Source organism: Diprion similis, chromosome 9 (genome assembly GCF_021155765.1).
Source record: "Diprion similis isolate iyDipSimi1 chromosome 9, iyDipSimi1.1, whole genome shotgun sequence".
Taxonomy (NCBI): Eukaryota; Metazoa; Arthropoda; class Insecta; order Hymenoptera; family Diprionidae; genus Diprion; species Diprion similis.
The window spans coordinates 7,787,236-7,803,159 of NC_060113.1; the positions used below are offsets into that span (position 1 = coordinate 7,787,236).

Consider the following 15,924-nt stretch of genomic DNA (forward strand, 5'->3'; position numbering starts at 1 on the left):
GTAATTTTGCGAGAGAAATCGATTGAGCGCAGTCCCTATACGCTGCGAGCAACGGATCAAGAGTTACAGCCAAAAAACGAAAGACGTATTTTCTCAATTTTTCTGCTGCTGGTCTTTGCGTCGTAATTTCTCTGCTGTTGGTCCTACGCGTTTTTTTAATGTGTTATTTGAGTTCCTGGGGTTACAATCAGCCAAAAAACGGTCATACAAATCAATTCAAAGACCAGAAATGTAGGACTCCGAAAATCGCGAAAAAAGTAAGGCTAACCCCTTCGAATTTTTGGCGATAATTTCGCCGACTTTAAAAAGTGCTGCAATTAATTCTCCAGGGCAATATTCCGACGTAGTTTTGCGAGAGAAATCGATTGTGCGAAGTCCCAATATGCTGCGAGCAAGGGATCAAAAGTTATAGCCAGAAAATTGCAGATTTTCATCGTCATTTCTCTGCTGTTGGTTCCAAGCTTTTTTTACTCTGTTTTCCGAGTTCCTGGGGTTCCACTTAGCCAAGAAACGGTCATACAAATCAATTCGGCAACCAGAAATTTTCGGCTTCAAAAATCGCACAAAAAGTAAGGCTAACCCCTTTGAATTTTTGGCCAAAATTTCGACGACTTTGTAAAGTGCTGCAATTGATTCCTTAGGGCACTATTGCGACGTTATTTTGCGAGAGGAATCGATTGAGCGCAGTCTGAATGCGCTGCGAGCAACGAATCATAGGTTACAGCCAAAAAACGAAAGACGTATTTTCTCAATTTTTCTGCTGCTGGTCTTTGCGTCGTAATTTCTCTGCTGTTGGTCCTACGCTTTTTGAAATGTGTTATTCGAGTTCCTCGGGTTCCAATTAGCCAAGAAACGGTGATACAAATCAATTCGGAGACTAGAATTTTTTGGCTCCAAAAATCTCAACAGAAAGTAAGGCTAACCCCTTCGAATTTTTGGCGATAATTTCGACGACTTCGTAAAGTGCTGCAATTGATTCCTTAGGGCACTATTGCGACGTAATTTTGCGAGAGAAATCGATTGAGCGCAGTCCAAATGCGCTGCGAGCAACGAATTAAAAGTTACAGCCAAAAAATGAAAGACGTATTTTCTCAATTTTTCTGCTGCTGGTCTTTGCGTCGTAATTTCTCTGCTGTTGGTCCTACGCTTTTTTTAATGTGTTATTTGAGTTCCTGGGGTTTCAATCAGCCAAGAAACGGTCATACAAATCAATTCGGAGACCAGATATTTTCGGCTCCAAAAATCTCAAGAAAAAGTAAGGCTAACCCCTTTGTATTTTTGGCCATAATTTTGACGACTTTGAAAAGTGCTGCAATTAATTCTTGAGGGCTTTATTCCGACGTAATTTTTTGAGAGAAATCGATTCAGCGCAGTCCCAATACGCTGCGTGCAACGGATCAAAAGTTACAGCCAAAAAACTGCAGATTTTTATCGTCATTTCTCTGCTGTTGGTCCTACGCTTTTTTTAATGTGTTATTTGAGTTCCTGGGGTTCCATTTAGCCAAAAAACGGTAATATAATTCAATTTCGAGTCCAGGAATTTTCGGCTTCGAAACTCGCAAAGAAAGTAAGGCTGACCCCTTTGTATTTTTGGCGATGATTTCGACGACTTTGAAAAGTGCTGCAATTAATTCTTGAGGGCACTATTCCGACGTAATTTTGCGAGAGAAATCGATTGAGCGCAGTCCGAATGCGCTGCGAGCAACGAATTAAAAGTTACAGCCAAAAAACGAAAGACGTATTTTCTTAATTTTTCTGCTGCTGGTCTTTGCGTCGTAATTTCTCTGCTGTTGGTCCTACGCTTTTTTTAATGTGTTATTTGAGTTCCTGGGGTTCCACTTAGCCAAGAAACGGTCATATAATTCAATTTCGAGTCCAGGAATTTTCGGCTTCGAAACTCGCAAAGAAAGTAAGGCTGACCCCTTTGTATTTTTGGCGATAATTTCGACGACTTTGAAAAGTGCTGCTATTATTTCTTTAGGGCACTATTCCGACGTAACTTTTCGAGAGAAATCGATTGAGCGCAGTCCCAATACGCTGCGAGCAACGGATCAAAAGTTACAGCCAGAAAACTGCAGATTCTCATCGTCATTTCTCTGCTGTTGGTCTTTGCGTCGTAATTTCTCTGCAGTTGATCCTACCCTTTTTTTAACGTGTTATTTGAGTTACAGGGGTTCCAATTAGCCAAGAAACGGTCATACAAATCAATTCGGAGACCAGAAATTTTCGGCTCCAAAAATCTCAAATAAAAGTAAGGCTAACCCCTTCGAATTTTCGGCGAGAATTTCGACGACTTCGAAAAGTGCTGCAATTAATTCTCCAGGGCAATATTCCGACGTAGTTTTGCGAGAGAAATCGATTGTGCGCAGTCCCAATACGCTGCGAGCAACGGATCAAAAGTTATAGCCAGAAAATTGCAAATTTTCATCGTCATTTCTCTGCTGTTGGTTCCAAGCTTTTTTCAATCTGTTTTCCGAGTTCCTGGGGTTCCACTTAGCCAAGAAACGGTCATACAAATCAATTCGGCAACCAGAAATTTTCGGCATCAAAAATCGCACAAAAAGTAAGGCTAACCTCTTTGAATTTTTGGCCAAAATTTCGACGACTTTGAAAAGTGCTGCAATCAGCTCTCTAAGGCAATATTCCGACGTAGTTATCCGAGAGAAATCGATTGTGCGCAGTCCCAATACGCTGCGAGCAACGGATCATAAGTTACAGCCAAAAAACTGCAAATTTTCATCGTCATTTCTCCGCTGTTGGTCCTACGCTTTTTTCAATGTGTTATTTGAGTTCCTGGGGTTCCACTTAGCCAAGAAACGGTCATATAATTCAATTTTGAGTCCAGGAATTTTCGGCTTCGAAACTCGCAAAGAAAGTAAGGCTGACCCCTTTGTATTTTTGGCGATAATTTCGACGACTTTAAAAAGTGCTGCAATTAATTCTTGAGGGCACTATTCCGACGTAATTTTGCGAGAGAAATCGATTGAGCGCAGTCCGAATGCGCTGCGAGCAACGAATTAAAAGTTACAGCCAAAAAACGAAAGACGTATTTTCTTAATTTTTCTGCTGCTGGTCTTTGCGTCGTAATTTCTCTGCTGTTGGTCCTACGCTTTTTTTAATGTGTTATTGGAGTTCCTGGGGTTTCAATCAGCCAAGAAACGGTCATACAAATCAATTCGGAGACCAGATATTTTCGGCTCCAAAAATCTCAAGAAAAAGTAAGGCTAACCCCTTTGTATTTTTGGCCATAATTTTGACGACTTTGAAAAGTGCTGCAATTAATTCTTGAGGGCACTATTCCGACGTAATTTTGCGAGAGAAATCGATTGAGCGCAGTCCGAATGCGCTGCGAGCAACGAATTAGAAGTTACAGCCAAAAAACGAAAGACGTATTTTCTCAATTTTTCTGCTGCTGGTCTTTGCGTCGTAATTTCTCTGCTGTTGGTCCTACGCGTTTTTTAATGTGTTATTTGAATTCCTGGGGTTACAATCAGCCAAAAAACGGTCATACAAATCAATTCAAAGACCAGAAATGTTGGACTCCAAAAATCGCAAAAAAAGTAAGGCTAACCCCTTCGAATTTTTGGCGATAATTTCGACGACTTTGAAAAGTGCTGCAATTAATTCTTGAGGGCTTTATTCCGACGTAATTTTTTGAGAGAAATCGATTGAGCGCAGTCCCAATACGCTGCGAGCAACGGATCAAAAGTTACAGCCAAAAAACTGCAGATTTTTATCGTCATTTCTCTGCTGTTGGTCCTACGCTTTTTTTAATGTGTTATTTGAGTTCCTGGGGTTCCACTTAGCCAAGAAACGGTCATATAATTCAATTTCGAGTCCAGGAATTTTCGGCTTCGAAACTCGCAAAGAAAGTAAGGCTGACCCCTTTGTATTTTTGGCGATAATTTCGACGACTTTGAAAAGTGCTGCTATTATTTCTTTAGGGCACTATTCCGACGTAACTTTTCGAGAGAAATCGATTGAGCGCAGTCCCAATACGCTGCGAGCAACGGATCAAAAGTTACAGCCAGAAAACTGCAGATTCTCATCGTCATTTCTCTGCTGTTGGTCTTTGCGTCGTAATTTCTCTGCAGTTGATCCTACCCTTTTTTTAACGTGTTATTTGAGTTACAGGGGTTCCAATTAGCCAAGAAACGGTCATACAAATCAATTCGGAGACCAGAAATTTTCGGCTCCAAAAATCTCAAATAAAAGTAAGGCTAACCCCTTCGAATTTTCGGCGAGAATTTCGACGACTTCGAAAAGTGCTGCAATTAATTCTCCAGGGCAATATTCCGACGTAGTTTTGCGAGAGAAATCGATTGTGCGCAGTCCCAATACGCTGCGAGCAACGGATCAAAAGTTATAGCCAGAAAATTGCAGATTTTCATCGTCATTTCTCTGCTGTTGGTTCCAAGCTTTTTCCAATCTGTTTTCCGAGTTCCTGGGGTTCCACTTAGCCAAGAAACGGTCATACAAATCAATTCGGCAACCAGAAATTTTCGGCTTCAAAAATCGCACAAAAAGTAAGGCTAACCTCTTTGAATTTTTGGCCAAAATTTCGACGACTTTGAAAAGTGCTGCAATTAGCTCTCTAGGGCAATATTCCGACGTAGTTTTCCGAGAGAAATCGATTGTGCGCAGTCCCAATACGCTGCGAGCAACGGATCAAAAGTTACAGCCAGAAAACTGCAGATTTTCATCGTCATTTCTCTGCTGTTGGTCTTTGCGTCGTCATTTCTCTGCAGTTGATCCTACGCTTTTTTCAATGTGTTATTCGAGTTCCTGGGGTTCCAATTAGCCAAGAAACGGTCATACAAATTAATTCGGAGACGAGAAATTTTCGGCTCCATAAATCTCAAATAAAATAAGGCTAACCCCTTTGGATTTTTTGCGAAAATTCCGACGATTCTGTAATCACCTTAATTTCAATTTTCGATGTCTAGGGGTTTGGGCTTTGCGTTCATCGTACTTGTCCCTTTATATATAGAGATTTTGAATCTAGTATTTCTGAAACGTTTCTAAAATATTTCAGAATCGATTCTCTCCACTCTTTTGTAACTAATTGGACCTCGCGGATTGCAAATAATTCATGAATAAGTGCGTATGAATGACAGCTCAGAATTTCTCCTGATACCGCAATCAATGTGTCGATTAATCCCGATTTTATAGGGACCTCTTCGATCTGGATGTTCTCGTGATAACAGGAACAGTTTTACGCTTGAATTTCTCCGATTCGATCAATTTTACACAGAAGTATAAGTCTATAAGCAATGGCACACCCTCTCAAGCAAGCAGGCATGCATTCAGGCACACAGTATCAACCACGCTATTAATATATCACTCAATCCCTATTTTGGAGAGACCTTCTCGGTTCGGATGTTCTCCTGATACCAGGCGCAGGTTTCGGCTGTAATTTCTCCGATTCGCATAATTTCAATTAGAAGTACAAGCCTATAAGCAAGGAGACATGCATTCAGGCACACGGTATCAACGACGCAATCAATGTATTAATTAGTCCCTATTTTGGAAAGACCTTCTCGGTTCGGATGTTCTCCTGATACCAGGAGCAGGTTTCGGCTGTAATTTCTCCGATTCGCATAATTTCAATTAGAAGTACAAGCCTATAAGCAAGGAGACATGCATTCAGGCACACGGTATCAACGACGCAATCAATGTATTAATTAGTCCCTATTTTCGAGAGACCTCCTTGGTTCAGATGTTCTCCTGATACTAGGAGCAGTTTTCCGCTGAAATTTCTTCGATTTGCCCAATTCTAACTAGAAGTCAGGTAACCAGAATTATCCAAAATCTGTGAAATTGTAACCAAAAATTAAAAGGGGTTAGTCTTACTTTTTTGAGAGCAAAAAATCCTTCGTATCAGAATCGATTTGTTTGACCTATTCGTGACAAATCGGACCCTAAGGAACCGAGAAAGGACATGAAAAAGAGCGAAGGATCGACAATTGAAGAAATATGAAGAAAAAACACACAGAAATTTTTTTTTTATTTATTCGAAATCAGGTCACATAAAACAATATATTCAACGTTATACACATCGTATCCCGCGGAGGTGCATTTCACCTTTGCGCAGGCTGGAACCTAATATAATATACTTACAAACTTCATTATTTATTTTTTCATATGATACTTTTCATATGCCACTTAGGGTAATATGCATTGTACTCCTTCACGCCAATATAATAGTCAGATTTGTTATGCAACATTCAATCATTTTTCTATATTTTTTTTTTTCATGTATCTTAATATTATTTCTTTCCCACAAAATGTGATTGATCGGTTCAAAGTAGTCACATGACTTTGTCAGAGCTGTACCAAGCGATGCGGTAAGGGTGCTCTTTGATTCTAGGTAAGGATGTTCGATCTTCTATAAATAATCGATCTCTGGGTCGATTCGGAATCGGATGTGTGAGAATCGATTCTACTAAAAATCGAAGGGGAAAAGATCGATCTTGTTAAAATCGATCTTTTCATGTAACGTGTCCCAAAAGAGCCAAACTCCAAATCAAGCGAATAACGAAAATCCTAACCTCAATGTCTACCGTTTACTCTTTGCTCTAGTTATTCTTTGTTCTAAGCGTTCTCGCACTTTAATATTTTCACGTCTCTCGGTTTTATAAGATTTTTCTCTGTCTTATTGCCCAGAACTAAAAAAAAGAATCGATTCCATCCTATAAGAATCGATTCTCTCGAAAATCGTAGACTGGAGAATCGATACAAAAGATCGATTTTTCTCGCCAAGAAGATCGATTCTTCTGAAGATCGATTCAGAATCGAACATCCCTAAATTGGCCAAATTCTCACATATGATCTAAGGACGTAACAGATTCATACCATTATACCGTTGCCCATGTATTATACATTACACTCACGAAACGATTTGAGGTGCGTTATTCCAAGTCTTCGAACAGCTCAATGAAACGAATTGTTGATAGTTCAGAACACCTGTAATGCGTGGCTTATTACAAGTGTAAAGAGTGTGTGCGATAAGATCGGAGTATTATAACCCCAAAACGATCATAGTATCACAAAATTTAACCTCACTTTTCCTGATTTAACTTTGCTTGATCAAACCTATTGAAAGTTATTTTATCATTGCTTTTTCTAAACTGGTAAAAAATAGTTGCAGATTACTTTTGAATCGTACCAATGAATCTCGACCCCTGTGTTATCTGTTTCAAACACTGTTGTTCAACTTCTATCTATTGTAAACAAGTACCAGCTATCTGTCCCGTTTGTAATGCAACTATATTAGAATACTTATTGGAACCATTCCGTCTACCAAATCCCTTTGTTAACGCCAGGGAATATCCAGTGACAGTTGTACTAAGACCATCGCGAGGCGATTTTTTGAACGACTATACGATTACCGATGATTTGCATATTGGTGTGGTAGATTCTAAGGGGAATATATTTGAGTATGATGAACCTGGAGTGATAAGGAATGACTTTTCTAGCTGGCTAAACTGTCTAGCATTTAACATTGTACCTGAGTCTTGGAGCGATCATTGGGACACAACAATACAAAAAATATCAAATGACAAAAAATGGTCTCGCCAAAATTATAACCAAGATTCTTTAAACTGCTTCAATTTTGTTCTTGAATTTTTAACACAGTTGAATTATAGCGGTGCTTTATTTGCTAGCAAAGAGGAATTTTGCGAAAGCTTTGTTATTCCCAAATTTCAGGATGCTCTGAAGTTTCTCACCCTTTACAGACGGCTCAAATATGTTGATCATTTTTGCGGAAATTATTATTTATACCTGCCTGCGTGAATTATTTCTAACACGAATCCTCGATCTTTGTCAGAACTAATATATAGCTCAGTAATCACTTGCAGATAACTAAAAGAAATTATTTCTTCTGTCTGTAGCTTTAATATAACTTGATTGATAGACTGTCTTTAATTTTAATCAAAAGTTAAATTTATACTAAGAGAAACTGTGAACAATAATGGCTACCTCTCAACTAAGAACTTGTATATTCAAATTTAAACGTACACAACTCTATCAGCAGTCTATTAGAACAGTAGTTAGTGATAGTAACAATGAAAAGTTTGACGTCATCGTCGTTGGAGGTGGGCATGCTGGGACGGAGGCATGTTCTGCTGCAGCTAGAATGGGCGCCAAGACTTTGCTCGTTACTCACAAAAAGAGCACTGTCGGTACGTTGGCATAAAAGTGAATATCTCGTTACCAAACTTAAAAAAAAATCCAATACAAAGTATATTTCGCTTTATGATGGTGTACTCAGTTTCAGCCAATCCTGAAGTTGTGAATACATTATTACAAGTAATGTTACAAACTTCAACCATATGACTAATTATTGTTTTCTTAGTACAGGTGAAATGTCTTGTAATCCATCGTTTGGTGGAATTGGAAAGGGTCATCTGATGCGAGAAGTTGATGCACTAGATGGAGTTTGTTCTCGCATTTGCGATAAATCAGGAATACATTACAAAATACTGAATCGAAGAAAAGGACCTGCAGTGTGGGGTCTTAGGGCCCAAATAGATAGAGGATTATACAAAGAGCATCTGCAAGCTGAATTGTTTTCCACAGAAAATTTACACATATCTGAATCACCAGTTGAAGATCTCATACTACAAGGAGATTCACCTAAGTGCTGTGGTGTTATACTCAGTAAGTGTGATTCTTTTGGATATAGCACCATTGGAACTACCATCTGAATCATCATGTTTACTGAGTAATTTTCTTCTTATAGAAGATGGAACCAAGGTGTTTGGAAAGTCTGTTGTCATTACAACGGGAACTTTTTTAAAGGGCCAGATTAACATTGGTTTGGAAAAGAGACCAGCTGGGAGATTGGACGACGAGCCTAGCATTGGTTTAGCGAACACACTTGAAGCCCTTGGATTTAGAATGGGAAGGTTAAAAACCGGTATGTAAGTTGATCTTCAAAGTTGATCTTCAAGGACTTGTAACTTATTGAATTCACTGCTGTATATTACAGTATACAAGGTTCTATATTGATACCGAGTTCTTAGATTCAGGCTTACGAGTCATTCAAAAAATTGAGTAGATCATAAATTATCTGAAAAATCCTGGTTTGTTTAAGCGCTGAAACTGCAAAAATGAAAACAATTACAGTCTGACCTCTCAACAGTGCCTCTGTCAATAATTCCGTTTACCCGGTTTCATCTGCAAACTGTTTCTCTCATTACTCATTACTTCTCAATACTTCCATCGGCCAAAACTTTTTTCCATTCGTATTTCGAAGCATAAGAGCGATCGGAACTATTGAGAGATAAGTGCAAAAGTTTTACCGGCTAGTGCGAAGATACGTAACGGGGGAACACTGATTCATAGGAAAACTTTCCCTTTCATTCCTGCCTGGGACTATTGAGAGGTCACTAATAAATCTCAGAACGTGAATGTATAAAGTCTCAGGTATATGTCAACTAGTCTATTATCTAGATATCTTTATTGTCATTTTCTCAAAAATAGCAGGTATAGGTTTATCTTGTTACTCAGGTACCCCTCCAAGAATCGTGAAGTCTACTATCGACTTTACGCAGTGCCAATACCACGCTGCAGATAATAGGCCAGAGCCGTTTTCATTTATGAATGAAACTGTGTGGATAAAGCCAGAAGATCAGCTGCCCTGTTATCTGACATATACTGGAGAAGCAGTGGCTAAAATAGTTAGAGATAATCTACATTGCAATAGACACGTCACTGAAGAAGTAACAGGTCCTAGATATTGTCCAAGCATTGAGAGCAAAATTCTTAAGTTTGCAACTATGAAGCACCAAATTTGGCTTGAGCCAGAGGGACTTGATTCACCGTTGATGTATCCAAGCGGTCTATCTTGCACTTTACCGGCAGACAAACAAGTCGACCTTGTCAGATCTATGATTGGTCTGGAAAATGCCGAAGTAGGTAAGATTTATTTGATGAGTACTTAAATTCCATCCAATAATAAAAATGTAAAAATTGGTAATATATCAAGTGAAGTTACACAAATACAAATCTATATTTCCATATACAATCAATATGAAGTTTATAACAACGTAGAACATTGCCTGAAATCAATTGTTATAATTAGGTGAATAATACATCAAAAACAAAGGTTGTCATTCTTAGTTGAACATGAACATTTTCTTACAGCTCAACCAGGATACGGTGTAGAGTATGATTACATAGACCCAAGAGAGTTGACTTACAAGTTGGAGACTAAAAGAGTTGAAGGACTCTATTTAGCTGGTCAAATAAACGGGACTACTGGTTACGAAGAGGCCGCAGCTCAGGGAATAGTTGCTGGAGTAAACGCAGCTGCCAAGGTAAAAGAAGGAAGGGATTATTTCATGGACGATTATTTTTAATTTAATTACAGGCCTTTGTCTAATTCGGCGCCCTTTGTAATCCGACACGCTAATTATGTATGTGTAGTATCGATTTTATCTCATCATGTTTATAATTTGTTGGATTACAAGGTACTCCTTTTTAAAAAGTTATGGACGGCACTCTACAGTTCAACAAATTTGATGTTCCGACATCGCCTTGCAAAACATTCGTCGGATAATCACGGGTCGACTGTATTACTAATTTGTTGATTTCAACAACATTTACAGGTACTGAACAAACCGCCGCTTATAATTAGCCGAACTGAGGGCTACATCGGTGTTCTAATAGATGATCTTATCAGTCAAGGAACATCAGAGCCTTATAGGATGTTCACAAGCAGAGCAGAATTCCGTTTGAGTTTACGGCCAGAAAATGCAGATCAGAGGCTAACCGAGAAAGGTTATATCTCAGGATGCGTATCGAGGGAAAGGTTAACGAGAATGCAGAATATTCGAAGTAAACTGAGAGAAGCTGAAGATCTGCTGAAGTCTGTTAAACTATCAGTTGAGCAGTGGCAAAAGAAATTGGGAATTAATATCGGCAAAAATTTTTCATGCAGAACGGCTTATAATATTTTGAGCATAACGAACTATGATGTTACCGTCGATGATTTGCAGAAATGTTTGCCGGATCAATTACCTGGACTGGAAAACGATCCTGTATTACATAATAGACTAAAGGTACAGCCGTCAGAAATTTATGTTTGGATTTTAAAGCGGTGCATCAGTCCAGATGGAATCAGAAGGTCTAGCTTCGCAACCAAAATATGGATCCGAATTAATTTTCCTATCATATATGTTTTCATTTAGTGTAACGAAAAAGCACTCTGCTCAAAAAATGGTGAATATCGGTGAATACCTAATTGCTCTATCTTGAAACATTAATAACTTATAAAAACCAAACCTGCTAACGTGCTGAGCGAGAGCCGGGCTGGGGTGCATCCATGCATCTTGCGTCTCTCACTCAGCCCATCGGTGGCTTTGGTTTGTGTACATAAACGAAGTGTTGAAATAGAATAGTTGTTCACCGATTTTTGCTATTTTTGGAACTAAGCAATCTTCCGTTACGCTACATGAATACATGTTTCTATATTTGCACCTATATTTTAGGTGTGCTGCTAACTCTTTTGAAGCCTGACTAGACCGATACAACGCCTTAACAATAAAAAAGCATTCGAACAAGAAAATTATGAATTTTGAAACTTCAATTAATGTAGAATGGAGTATAAAACTAGTTTTGCGATGTCCAAATAGGTAGCAACAATTGTGAAAAAATCGTATATTTGTCCGCATACTCATCACCCACCAAAATCATGAATTCATCCTTTAATGCATCACGTCTATTTTATTTTTATCGTAACCGAATCCGCCATCCATCGTCTATAATAAATTTTTTAAGTTCGTACATTTATTAATATAGTTCAAGTTTAATTACGAAACCGTTACTGATTTTCTTTGCAGTGATTTTTTGCATTAACGGACGTTTAATTAGACGTAGTAGTCTGAAAATCTGTAAAAAATATTGAAATAACAAACTCTTGTAAGACTTTCATGTATACAAATGTAACCGTTATGCAAAACCTTATAATCGGTTTTAGATCCAAGCAATATATGCGACGGCAGTGGAAGATCAAATGCATGACGTCAACGAAGTAAGGAAGCACGAGGAAATGCTTATTCCCTCGGCAATTGACTATTCACTGTAAGTACATAGCAAAGATATTGTGTTTATATCATGATTTCCAAAGACTTGAAAAATTTTATGATTAATTTTATCTGTTGTTTTTCATTTATCTTTTATTCCATTCATACAGATCTACCTTGAGTTTCTCGACCGAGGAGATTGAGAAGCTGATGATTGCTCAACCTCAAACTGTGAGTTTTCTTAATTCATAAATACATGTAGTAAAGTCAAATTCATATTCTTAACTATGACAAAGTCGACTGATCGTAAAAATCCAAGGATCGGTAAATCTAAGCAGCCATTTTATTCTCAATCGTTAATTTTCAATTGATTTTTCGATGCAGAGTTTATAAATAAATTCTTCTTGAGCGAAAAAAGTAATAATAAAAACTTCCAAAAACGGCAACAACAATTGCTCTTAAAGTTCTGGAAAAATGCTAATATATTAGGATTAATCCTGGAAAAGTTGACATAATATATTCCTTATTGAAAATGGGATATTTCATTTGTAGTATGCAGTCTACGCTATGCAGAAATCGCTAACAACATCCTCCAAGTTTTCTGAACCATGAATTGATACTTCACAGTAACGCTTTACGTTTCGCCACTGACATAGTTATATCAGTTCTTTCACCACATTTCATGGCCAAATGGAAGCAGTAAACTGTGATGTTATTCTGGTGAGCATGCGTTATATCTAGGAATACTGACTTCCGTTTGTATGCAACAGTAATCTGTTCTTGGATGGCGAGAAGTTATCCAAAATAAAAGACGTAAATAATGAAAAAAATATGTCACTAGAAGCTGATAGTTGAAAAAATGATAATTGAAGCTATTCCACTTGCATCGTGAGCCTAGAGCGAGTACTAACTTTGCATCCCTGTTATTCACGACCTATTATCAACCATTTGATAGACATACTGATGTCTAAAAATGCCAATCGGTGTATTGAAAATAAAATGACTGCTGAGATCTAATCGATACTTGGATTTTCGCTATTCGTCGATTTTTCCTTACCGATTGTTCCAAGAGAAGGCTCTGTAGACTGGTTAGTAAGAGATCAGTGGCTTTGTAGATGACATTTACGGAACTCGCATCGTTTTGGCCTAATTTAAGTACTGTTAGACTTACTCATGACTTAATTTTTTGAAATTCCCGTTTCAGATAGCCGCAGCGAGTAGAATACCTGGAGTTACACCATCGGCAATACTGCGATTGTTGCATTATGTGAAACAGAAACCTGACATTGGGTCGATGCAGAGGTAACAACATGCGTTGGAAGAATGAACATAAAGCGATACTGTTTCTAATCCTCTCGTTTGAAAAATCCTAATAATTGGTCAGATACGAATTTATCAAATTCTTGGTAAACGAATTATTGTTCCGGCAGAAACAAGGTTTTATTTAAATACATCAACACTGTTTGTAAATTGATTTTTCTGGCACATTAAAATTATGAAATGTATTTCTATTTTGAAACATGACCATAAAATTTGATGTTAAAAAAGAGACGTAAGGTTATTGATGCAGCTGTCTAAGCATAATTTTCACTTCATTGCTGGATGAGATGATCGTCTCACACCCCCTGCACATGAATATTTTTCATGCTTCATTTTCCTGGCATCACTGCAGCGCTTTGACGAACTGCAGGCTAACTGGAAACGAGGGTTACGTTAACTTCATTTTACAAACAAACAAATACAATTACATACACTGTGTACTAGTGTAGTAGGTGTATTATATGTAAGCTATAGGCGTAATAAAATATTGTAAATTGTAAGATAATATTGAAGAAAGATATAAAATTCTAAAGAAAAACTTTTAATCGCTTTTTATTGAATAAACGTATATACCGTAACATGTAAATACTGTTTATAATACATCATAGGAATGGTGTGAACAAATCGATACATTATTCGTGATTCGTGAAGAAGCCAAGTGGTACACCCGTTATTACCACTGTATTTTCAAGAAGATTGCAATCAGATTACAGGGTGCGTTTGCTGAAATTCGACAATTATTGATACTCGACTTTTTCAATTATCCTGATGTGTTACAAATTTAAGGTATGGACTTACGTGTGTGTATATTATGATCCTACGTAACGGTTTACAAATTTTTCTTCTGATTTATAAATATGTTTCATTTATATGTTAGTAGTATTCTTTGTCCTTATTTATTTATTAGTGTTATTGGTACATACAACCACTGTATACATGTATGTTACGCATAATGTGTATTATTATCACTACATTTTTTACTTGTGAAAGCAATTTTCAAACATTTTTAATCATGTGTCAAAATAAGCTCGACAGCAATTTTAAATTTGTAACAGGCTTTAAAGTAATAGCGCAGTATACTTTGGCTAGACGTGAGTATAACGGATGAATTTTTTGAGAATTGATATCTCTTTACTTGAAAGCTTATCATACTATGTATATGTATGAATAATATTCAGAACATTTATTAACACTTAAGTGCTGCCTTGTTTACTTTCATGTTCGTCTCCATATGTGATTCAATGACCAAAGAAAATTCGTATATGGTATCCTTAAGGGCTTATGCGATTACTGTAATACATATTATCTTGATTTTTTCCCCTTTGGCTAATTATTCTTATTTTCTCTTGAAACTGTGTAGTTTGTAACGTTGTGAAAAATTTATTACAGAAACTTATCCTATACGTACACCTTAACATCAATGTTGTTTTAAATATCGACCGGAATTAATTACTGGCAAGCCACCGTACATTTAATATACATATAAAATGACTAATCCTATATGAAGTATATATGTATACGACAGAAAAGAATTTGGGAAAAAGATAATAAAAAAAGGAAAAAAAAAAAAAAAAAAATGTATATATTTTGGAGAATATGAAAACAAATTATGTAACAAAATTATGTTTGGCAGTAAATTTAATTCTCATATTTTAATAATTAAGATCTTCTGTTTACACTTTTTCTTTCACAACTATCAGGAGTTGTCGACATTTGCTTTTACATAACGATCATATTTTATTGGGATCCAATCCGGCGGCATAAAATACCAATGCAATCCATATATCGGTACCGACCAACACGAATGGCGAAAGCAAGAATTACATAATTTTGATCGGTACTGATTTGTGGCTCTAAGCCGGACGGTAATGCATGACTTTCCCTTGTTTAATTAAGATAAAAGTCGATTTTTATCCTAAACTTTGAATTCTCTTTGATAGCATTAGGATGGCTAATTGGCAAATTGTATAAAATTTTCAGAGGTTGTAACACCAGACAGAGGATATTTTTTGATTACTATGTCGTTTTTATTAAACTCATCGATATCGTCGTATTTGTCAGACTTTAACTAGAGTTTTGAAGCATGATCCGAAAACATCGGTTTTTTGAGAATCCACCTTATAATTACAAGATTTTGTTGTTTGTAATTGCTTAGACACATTCTGTCGGATGATAAGTACCTACAGGTAAGTAATGATAAGATTTTCTTGGAAGATTGTGAAAAGTAAAAATTTGTATGCACTTTTATACGTGATGCGTCAATCATCGAACTCAACTGAATAATTTCCAAAGATACTGACATAATCGAAAAGACTAGTGAATCGCTTTCTATAATAGAAAAATTGTGCCATCGAAAAAATGCTGTAAAACGGCACTATAAAGTTCCTGAAACATATCCAGTTGAGTGGATGAACCGATAAATAGTAGTCTTACCCCTACATAACATAATAGTTATAGATAAACTAACAAATTACAAGAATTTTTTATAAACTCCTGGCAAGTTCTGGTAAATAAGTTTGTTCGTTGGTTCACGTTTTGAAAATGAAAGTCGATAAATTATAGCTAGCCTCTT

General features: G+C 37.0%; 2 protein-coding genes across 3 annotated transcripts; both read left to right on the forward strand.

Moving 5' to 3' along the window:
• The first annotated feature begins 6,912 nt into the window (after positions 1-6,912).
• LOC124410241 (MKRN2 opposite strand protein) lies at positions 6,913-7,889 on the forward strand. Its single transcript, XM_046888462.1, has one exon. It carries the CDS (start codon positions 7,171-7,173, stop codon positions 7,795-7,797), a length of 627 nt encoding a protein of 208 aa, XP_046744418.1. The 5' UTR covers positions 6,913-7,170; the 3' UTR covers positions 7,798-7,889.
• Positions 7,890-7,925: 36 nt separating this feature from the next.
• On the forward strand, positions 7,926-14,889 carry LOC124410231 (protein MTO1 homolog, mitochondrial). Of its 2 annotated transcripts, none has more exons than XM_046888443.1 (10): positions 7,926-8,186; positions 8,365-8,664; positions 8,747-8,923; positions 9,517-9,924; positions 10,153-10,325; positions 10,617-11,069; positions 11,987-12,090; positions 12,203-12,263; positions 13,237-13,334; positions 13,697-14,889. In XM_046888443.1, exons 1-10 carry the CDS (start codon positions 7,976-7,978, stop codon positions 13,710-13,712), a joined length of 2,001 nt encoding a protein of 666 aa, XP_046744399.1. In that variant the 5' UTR covers positions 7,926-7,975; the 3' UTR covers positions 13,713-14,889. The 2 variants fall into 2 exon arrangements, with proteins under 2 accessions (XP_046744399.1, XP_046744400.1); XM_046888444.1 differs by having other exon boundaries at positions 8,050-8,186; positions 8,360-8,664.
• Positions 14,890-15,924: the final 1,035 nt, after the last annotated feature.